The 9,138-nt window shown below is 44.0% G+C and overlaps 1 protein-coding gene across 2 annotated transcripts in view; it reads right to left on the bottom strand.

Annotated features, from left to right (window-relative positions):
- Positions 1-5,690: 5,690 nt before the first annotated feature.
- Positions 5,691-9,138, bottom strand: part of KLHDC1 (kelch domain containing 1) — a 1,359,852-nt gene continuing 1,356,404 nt past the window's right edge. The window contains exon 13 of one of the 2 annotated variants that reach the window (XM_078659708.1): positions 5,691-7,141. In XM_078659708.1, the coding sequence (XP_078515834.1) occupies positions 6,970-7,141 (172 nt within the window). In that variant the 3' untranslated portion in view covers positions 5,691-6,969. The remainder of the gene's footprint in view (positions 7,142-9,138) is intronic. The other variant, XM_078659709.1, reaches the window with a different exon arrangement.

The following is a 9,138-nucleotide window of genomic DNA, read 5'->3' as shown; positions in this document are numbered from 1 at the left end:
CTGTGATGCTTGAGCATGTAATTCGAGTGCTGATAAACGCTTGTATGGCGGCGGAGTTTGAGGAAGACCTCCTCCTGCGGCCCCTAAACTAGAATCATCAACTGATGCTTTTCGTCCTGGCAGGGTGGGTAATTGTAACGTGGGCTGGACTTGTATGGCGGGCTGACCCAGGGGGGCTGTTAAGGGCACCCCGGTATCTGGAGGAGCAGGAATTACCTGGTTTACAGGGACTGGCGGAGTGCGAACAGGATTTGCATATTCTGGGACTGTGTCGTCCAGATAGGACGAAATAAAAATATCAGCTGCGGTCGGTTTGTGACGTAGCTTGGTCGGAACTAATGGTGGCGGGAAATTCCTGGATACCTCCGGGGTCGCTTTTGGCAAACCCTCAGCAAGAAGAGGATACATACCCTTGATGAGGGCATTTCTCTGTCTGTCTGATTGCTCAGTTCTAACTCGTTCACCTATCTCGATTAATTCTCTTTCTTGGGCTCGTTCTTGGGATTCTCTACTTAGTTCTGACTTTCTGATTTCTCTTTCGGTTCTTTTATGAGCTTCTTTGCGCCATAGCTCGATGGCGTCTTTCTGTGATTGTCTGGCTTTCTTTTTCCATAATGCCTCTTCTACTCGCATGATGCATTCGGCATCCCATGTACCCGATACGGGCCATCTATACTTTTCTTCTAACTGTTTGGTATACTCTACCCATAAATCTAGATACAATATGGCGCTTATGCCATGTTTCTGATACATAAAGTGACCTGGACTGTCCCTGGGCGGGACGGGAACTGCTGCTTCCAGCAGACCCTTTCTAGTCTTTAACTGACGTAACTTGGAAAATATAGGCATGACTGAACTGTAATCTAGACACAATACAATACACAATAAACACGATACTTATTTCCCATTCATACCACGACATTAGAATACATGTAAAACATTTAAAATAACAGTTCGGACAGAATACTACCTGGAAATACTGAGAACAGAACACGTGAATTTTCTCGAGAACAGAAACTGACTAGAACAGAAACTAGATGCACTGCTGAAACAGTACGAAACTTACCGGTCTCATAAAGAGACACGTCAGGACCCGCATCCACCGAAGTGAACACTTCGTTTGTGGGACTGTGTACCACCAACCCACAGACCAGAGTCAATCAAATTGACCCTGTCTAGATACCACCCCAGTAACGGTACTCACCGGGCAGCAAGAACGGAAGGCCTCGGACTGGACTGGACTGCTACGACGACGAACTTCGGACTTCGGACTTCAGTTACGGGTGGACCTCCGGATACCTCGGACCTTGGACTCTTGGCTTGGGCTCTGGTCGGGACTCGCCGCGTTCCTCCACCGTCTCGTCTGGATGCTGGACCGCCTCCTCCGTCTCCTCCGTGGGCCTGAGGGATACTTGAGCAGAAATATCTGCCACTGCGCAGAAGAGTTCCGTCACGACTGCAGAGGGTCAGGGGGTCGGCGTGGCTTCACCGACGCGTGGGGAAAGGGCAAGTCCCTGTTCGGGCGCCATTATGTGGTATATAAATAAATAATACCGGATCTATTTTTGGATGAATGAATGAATAACAGATAGCTCAATAAATAAGAGTCAAGATTCGAGGTAGTGGGAGTTTTTGCAGGTTTAATACAGCATAAGGACAGGAACAGGACAACCTGCATAGAAATAGGATGACAGGGCCCAGCAGCTGCTGGGGCTGGGTCTGGGATGAGCGCGCTGACTTTTAATAACAATACACGAGCATATATACATAGCGCGAACACATAACATTACATTGCAGTAGGCGTAGCAGTGGGTGGAGCAGTAGCGGTGATGCGTAGCAGTCGCGAAAGATAAGAGTAAAAAGAGGTGTAACTGGGCGTATACATAGACATGTGGTGCAGACGTAACAGAATATGTCATGAATGGGCGGAAACATAGGAGGGGGCTACCTAAGGAGCCGGGACCTCTAACCTGGTGGTGCGCGCAAACTGGCAATGACGTGTTACTAGGAGAAGCTGGGGGCTATGAACTCTGTGCTAGGAGCAGAGACTAAAGTCTGGAGGGTCGGAGCGACATGTACCTAAACCTTATCTAGTATCTGATGTTTAGAGAACATGTTGATATAAACTAGAAGTCATGAGGGGAAAAGCCAATTGACTCTAAGACTAGAGCATGCATTTATTCTACATGTAGTGCGTGATGAAGAATATTAAATGACCATTAAATACAGTATTTCTCTTAACATGGAGCCGCATAGGCTAGACAATGACGGAAACTATTGATGCAGTTCAGTAGCTTAGGAATGCAGAGAAGGAGGACTAAACTGATAACTGGAATCATAACATAGTCTTGGCAGACTCAGAGACTGAGCCAAGCTGCACCGGGCACTGCGAGGCAGGAAGTAAGTGAAGGGTCGAGGATACAGGTGGGGGCTGGATCGCTCCTCAGCGAGGCTCAGGAGACAGGAGCTGAATCTGATGTCCGGGCCCTGTTGAGGCCTGGAAACGGGGACTTTATAATGAAATAACGTGCACACTGAGAAGCGTGGCAACATTACTTTACATAAGCCTGATATTCGTAGTATTAACGGGGACTGGAAAATGACATACCAGAGGTGGACACAACTGTAATTGCGTCTTGAATCGGACATGGGGAATAACATATGCATATTGGTCATGCACACATAACATATGATGGATGACACGTAGGGACACAGAACATGACAAAATTTACTTTTCCACAACATCCATCTCCCAAAAGTTAATAGAGGTGTTTTCAAGAATGGGCTTTCCGAAAGACATACTTACGAATCACGGCACCCCTTTCGTATCCCGTCTCATGAGGGAGATCTGTAAAGAACTAGACATTAGACACATAAAAACATCGGTCTATCACCCCCAGACAGATGGGCTCGTGGAACGCTATAATGGGAACCTGAAACTCACCTTAAAGAAACTCTTGTCAGGAGACGGAAGAAATTGGGATCAGCTTCTTCCGTTGGCACTGTTTGTGATCCGCAGTACCGTACAGGCAAGCCTGGGTGTGTCCCCTTTTGAACTCCTTTTCAGGAGGCGTCCTCGTACCCTCCTTGAAATTACAAAGGAAACATGGGAAGAACAAGGGCTTGCTGAGGCACACGCTTTACTAGACTATGCAAACCAGGTAAAGGTAAGACTGCACAAGTTAAGAACCCTAGCATGCAGTCAATTAGATAAAGCTCAAACCCGGCAAAAGACTCAATATGATAAAGGGGCTAAGTGGAGGGAATTCAGAGTGGGTAAATGGGTGTTGATACACCTCCCCTCCTCCTCTGATGTATCCAGTGAACATTCTCAAAAAGTAGTTGCCCCCCCCCCCCCCCCCCCCCCCCGAAATCTTGTAGTTTTTCTTTTGCCGCCCAGGCAGAAACCACAGTCGGGGAAACCATTCTTGATCCCGACCTAAGTATGAAAGAGAAGGAAGAGCTGCAAACATTACTCCTCTCCTATTCTGATATCTTTTCTAACCAACCCGGCAGAACCTCCTTAGCAACTCATACAATACCCACCCTTGAGGGAATGGTAGTCAAACAGAAACCTTATCGGGTCCCTGTGGCACATAGGGCCGCTTTAAAAAAAGAGGTAGCTGACATGTTAGAACTAGGTGTGATAGTACCCTCTCAGAGCAATTGGTGTTCACCAATAGTTCTTGTACCGAAGCCAGACGGAAGCATCTGCTTCTGCATCGACTTTAGAGCGGTGAACCGCATTTCAAAACAAGATGGGTATCCTCTTCCTCGAGTGGATGAGTTGATTGAGCGCCTGGGTGAGGCTCGCTACATAACCACCATCGACCTCACCAAAGGCTACTGGCAGATCCCTCTCCATCCAAAGGACCAAGAAAAGACTGCCTTCTCTACACCAGACGGGCTCTTTCACTTTACCGTACTATCCTTTGGTCTTCATGGTGCCCCTGCCAGTTTTCAAAGGCATATGGATACCCTCCTAAAAAACCACTTGAAGTATTCGTCAGCCTACTTAAATGACATTGTTGTATTCAGTAAACCCTGGGGAGAACACCAGACCCACTTATCTGCCATTCTTACTGAACTAAGGAAACCTAACCTCCATATAAATGCAAAAAAGTCTAAATTTGCTTTCCAAAAAGTCAAATATCTGGGTTATCTATTAGGAGAGGGGGTGATCGAACCACAATCTGAAAAAATCAGCGCCATCCAAATACCCCCTTTCCCAGTACTAGGAAAGCGATAAGAGCGTTTTTAGGATTGGTTGGCTACTATAGGCGTTTCATTCCCCATTTTTCGCAAATAGCAGCCCCCCTCACTGATTTGCTAAAAAAAATCCTCTACTGCTAGTCGCATTAAAAACCCCACAGAGCAGGAACTCCAAGCCTGTAAGGCCTTAAAAACAGCACTAACAACCTCCCCTGTACTACTCACTCCAAATTTCAACAAGCAGTTCATTCTCCAAACAGACGCTTCCGGGGTCGGGATAGGAGCCATACTCTCTCAGCTCGATAACGAGGGTTTAGAACACCCTCTCCTGTATATCAGCAGAAAGTTTTTTCCTAGGGAAATGTCGTATCCCACAATAGAAAAAGAATATCTGGCCCTGAAATGGAGTATAGAGAAACTCCGGTATTATTTAGAGGGACGCTCCTTTTTGCTTTATACACACCATGCTCCTCTCATTTGGCTCCAAAGAAACAAAGGGAATAACGACTGAGTGCTTCGATGGTTTTTAGCCCTACAGCCTTTCCTCTTTGAAGTGTTACATCGCAAGGGCAAAGACCAAGGTAATGCAGACTACCTATCCCGCTTTCCTCTTTCCCCCGATCGGGGAATCCCGAGGAGGGACGTGTGTCACGAGCCTGATGAGGAACTGCGGACTCTCCTACCTTTCGTTCATAGTCAGCCTCTTACACCTTTCACGTTACCCTCCACACAGGAAACCCAGGATCCCTTTAAAAAAGAAATCCAGGAGCACCTAGGGGAGTTGCCCTTGACGTCACGAACGGGCAGCCTATCGGAAGGGCACCGGGTAAACATAGGAGGCCCGTCCCTCTGTCATGGCGATGACGCAGAGATCACGGGCGTAAGGGAGACTGTGGCGTGGGCAGCAACCAGCAACGCAGACAGAACAGCGAGAGGAGCAAGAGAAAGCGGAGCAGAGGAAAAGGCTGATGCGAGAACCGCTGGCCCGGAGAGAACGGGTGCTGACCAAGCCGGAACCGGACCGGAGGAGAAACTCGAGGCAAGAAGCACTCCGACGGACGGAGCTCGGAAGTCGGGAAGCCAGCAGGACCACCCTTTACCCAGCCACCCTCCAGGAAGAGGGTGGCTTAACAAGGTACGGACAGCGTGCAAGGGAGGTCACGTTGAAACTCACATGGTGATGATAGAGGTGACTTCTCCCTTCACTCCCTTTCCCAGCAAAATCACCAGTGTCCCCCTCAACTCACCCCAACATATATTTGTTTTCTTTTTTCTGCTACCATTGGTCCCGGAGTACTGAAACAACAGAAGAAGCAACTACCGGTGAATGGAAGACTGGGAGAAAAAAAGAACTTCAACTCAGGAGAACAGTCCTATTTCAAACTCATATGATTTATGTATAACTTTCTGTTTGTGAAATAAACAAAGATAGTACGTTTCAGAGCATTACTCAACATCTCTCATTTCCCCCCTCAACCATCCTTTCCTTAAACGATTCCCTCAGGTGTAACATGCACCTTTTCCACTGTCCTGACAAATACATTAGCTACACTTGTTCCTATGGCTTCAGTGATGTGACATTGATGGTAGCACATCCACTGACAATTCTTCCAGCACCACTGCCCCTAGGTAATTCTGCTACATTTAGAATTGCTAGACTACAAACATCGATAATATTTCTGTTTACATTTTCCTCATACAAACAGATGTTGATTTGCGGATACACTAATAAATTACCATAAATATTCAGAAAAGAGAGAAGGCAACCTAACAATGAAACACATAACTGGTACCGTGCTGAAACACCCAGGCACAAAAAATGAATTTTATAAATACGATTTAAGTTCTTAAAGATTATAACATAGATAGCAACTTCTTTCACCTATTCTAGCACCATAACTATGTTTTCACAATTAGGTCTCTAGGTAATTTAAGTTTCAGAGTACAACAACCATATTGTAAACATAGAAAGTATTTTATTATTTACAAGTGTACATACATTAATTTACAAACATTCTTTTAAAAACCGTGACTGTTATGATGAAGTACCAATCAAATGACCGCATAGTTTATATTTACTTTAATATTATAAATAATAATGTCATTTCCAATAGTCAGCCGGTTTCCTGACAACTTGAATTTTCTTGTAAATTAAATAGCTCTAGAAATAAAAGGGCAGTACGTTTTTGTGGAGTGCATTTTTAAGCTCACAATATTTTTTCCGTTTCATTCATGCCCCGAGTCAATGGTAAGCAAGAACTGTAAAGAAATTCTATTTGTGAAATTCTGAGGGCAATTTGTGATTTTTGACAGTTTGTAATTATTCACATTTTTCAGGGTGTCCCAATACTCTACTCTAAGTCTGAGGCTTATGTTATTTTATATTATTGATAATAAAGAAAACGCTTGATTTTTAACCAAGGGCACGGTACTTCACAACCCAGTTTAAAAACAAGGTTAATACGCAGGAGACAACGGTTTAGTGAAGCAAAAGGCGAGTCTCCAAGGAGTAAAGTGCCTCACAAACACATCACTATGACTGGCAACCGGCTTGAAAGAATACACCAATATCATGTTTCTCCTTTTAGAGAATTTGTGTTACATGACAAGTTTAACACAACAGTGTCTGTATGTTCCTATACCAGTTATTTGTAAACTCAACTTTGCCTAAAACGAGTTTATTACAACTTTTTTTCAATGTAAATACATTTTGCAGAACATTTAAATACACATTGAACAAAATCTAATTTTTAATCTTTAGGCAAAGTCATTCCCTTTTTCTTCTGAAAGCTTTCTTTTCTCTTTCCTATATTCGTTTGCGCTCCAAAAAGTGATCCTCTTCAGAACTTCCTGCAATAGTTTTGTGGGTAACCAGGAGATTTGCCTTTCCAGTTTAGATGCATTTTTGCCAATAGAATTAAGGCACAACCTGGAAAATAAAGTTGTTGTGAAACAGATTTCGTAAGAAAAACATAAGAAAAGTGTCATTTCAACTTTCATCAGAAAAGGTATTTTGCACATTGAAATAATGATGTACAAGTCTCCAACTCACCACATATCTCCTTGCCAAACTAGAGTGCAAAAGGTGCCTAGACAAACTGTAGTATCTTGGTATTCTCTATGCTATCCCTCTCTACCTCTATTGGAATGTTGATGTGATGCATCTATCAAAATGTTGGTGATCTGCCTGACAGATTACAGTTGGCTGGGCTGAGCACCATGATGGATGTTCCTGGTGGGGTCTCCCTTTACATCTTGGAATAAAGCATCACTAAATACTACTCAATGTGTGGACTTCTCATCATTACATTCTTGGCGACGAGGATGGGATGATGAATGGTAATGTAATGCTTTACATTTATTTATTAATTTTAATATTTTCAAGTGGAATTTTGTTACTGTTATATTTAGTGGACGGAGGTTACATTTAATAATTGTGTTCCCTCCTGTGAAATAAGCACTGTGATGCTTATTTATCATGTGTAGTTTGGGGAAATGTTTGGTTTGGTAATAGCTTCATGGCTATGTGACCTCCACCGTCAAGTGGATCTGTCACCTATTCTATTTTCTTAAGTTATATTTTGTAATAGCCTCATGGCTATGTGGCCTCCACCGTCGTTTATAAGGGGGAAGGTATGTAGTATGCTAGTATTTAGTGTATTGTACCTTTCCTAGTTATCTCCCTTGCTGCTCAGCCAGTGTGAGTGAGCTTGGAATGTTGGTATGTGTGATGAGTGAATGGAATGCTGATATGCTGTGTGGAGTGGCAGTTGGAGTAGATGGGCTGAGCGGCAGGAAGCTGTTCCTGGTGGGGCTCTACCTTTGGGCTTACTTACCTATGATTCTTATGCTTGATACTTACATCCATCTAAGATAGTATCAATAAAGCATACAACTTTAAAGAATACCTATAGCCCATTGGTCTTATTACAACTTATTACACAAACCTGAAAAACGTGTGTGAAGCCTTTCCCTTTATATCTGGGACAGTCAGATGTTTCTGGGCATCTGTATTTGTAGGAGAAACCCTTTACCACAGCAGTCCCACAGCCATAATACTGTTGCACTCAAAATTGGATAGCCAGGCGACGCCCTTAAGGCATGAGACTTTCGCAGGTTAGCAAGGAAAAGCAGTTACGGCTTACTCCAATAGTTGGATGGACTCAGAAACTCTGATTCGATGTGATAAAATAGATAAAGCTCAATAACAATATTGTTACTTTGTAAGTAAAAAGAAAGGATAAAGTGACTCACCCAGTAAGCATCTGTTCTTGGCATGTAGTGCTGTAGATTTACATGCTTTGCAACCTCCTGCCATCTAGTGTTGGGTCCGGATGTTTGCAAGTTTTTCGAAGAAGTCTTGCCTAGTCACGAGGTAAGGTGACTCCTTTCGGTGATTGTGCGCATGGTCATCGCCTCCATTGTTAGATTGTTTTCCTGCAAGAGGGTGGAATGGAGTAAGTAAGTGTAGTATAGAGATGTCCATGCGTATGAATGTATAATGAAGAACTGCAACACCTACAGGTACCCGGGGAGGCGGGTGGGCGCAAGTGAATCTACAGCTCTACATGCCAAGAACAGATGCTTACTGGGTAAGTAACATTATCCGTTTGCGGCATGTGTGCTGTAGATACACATGCTTTGCATAGACGACAAATCAGTATATTCCCAAAGCGGTGGCTAACCTGTAGATGATGCAGTTGTTTGAAATAGTGTTTTAGGTACTGCTTGGCCTACTTTAGCTTGTTGACGTGCTAACACATCTACACAATAGTGTTTGGTAAATGTGCTGACATATGTAAGGCAGCCTTATGGTTTAGACCATGTAGCTGCCTTACATATGTCAGATAGAGGAGTGTTAACTAAAAAGGCCACATAAGCCCCTATTTTGCAAGTGGAATGCGCTCTAGGGGGTATGCATAAAGT

Source organism: Lissotriton helveticus, chromosome 9, assembly GCF_964261635.1.
Source record: "Lissotriton helveticus chromosome 9, aLisHel1.1, whole genome shotgun sequence".
Lineage (NCBI taxonomy): Eukaryota > Metazoa > Chordata > Amphibia > Caudata > Salamandridae > Lissotriton > Lissotriton helveticus.
The sequence above is the reverse complement of the archived record's forward strand: the minus strand, read 5'-3'. Positions and strand labels throughout refer to the sequence as shown.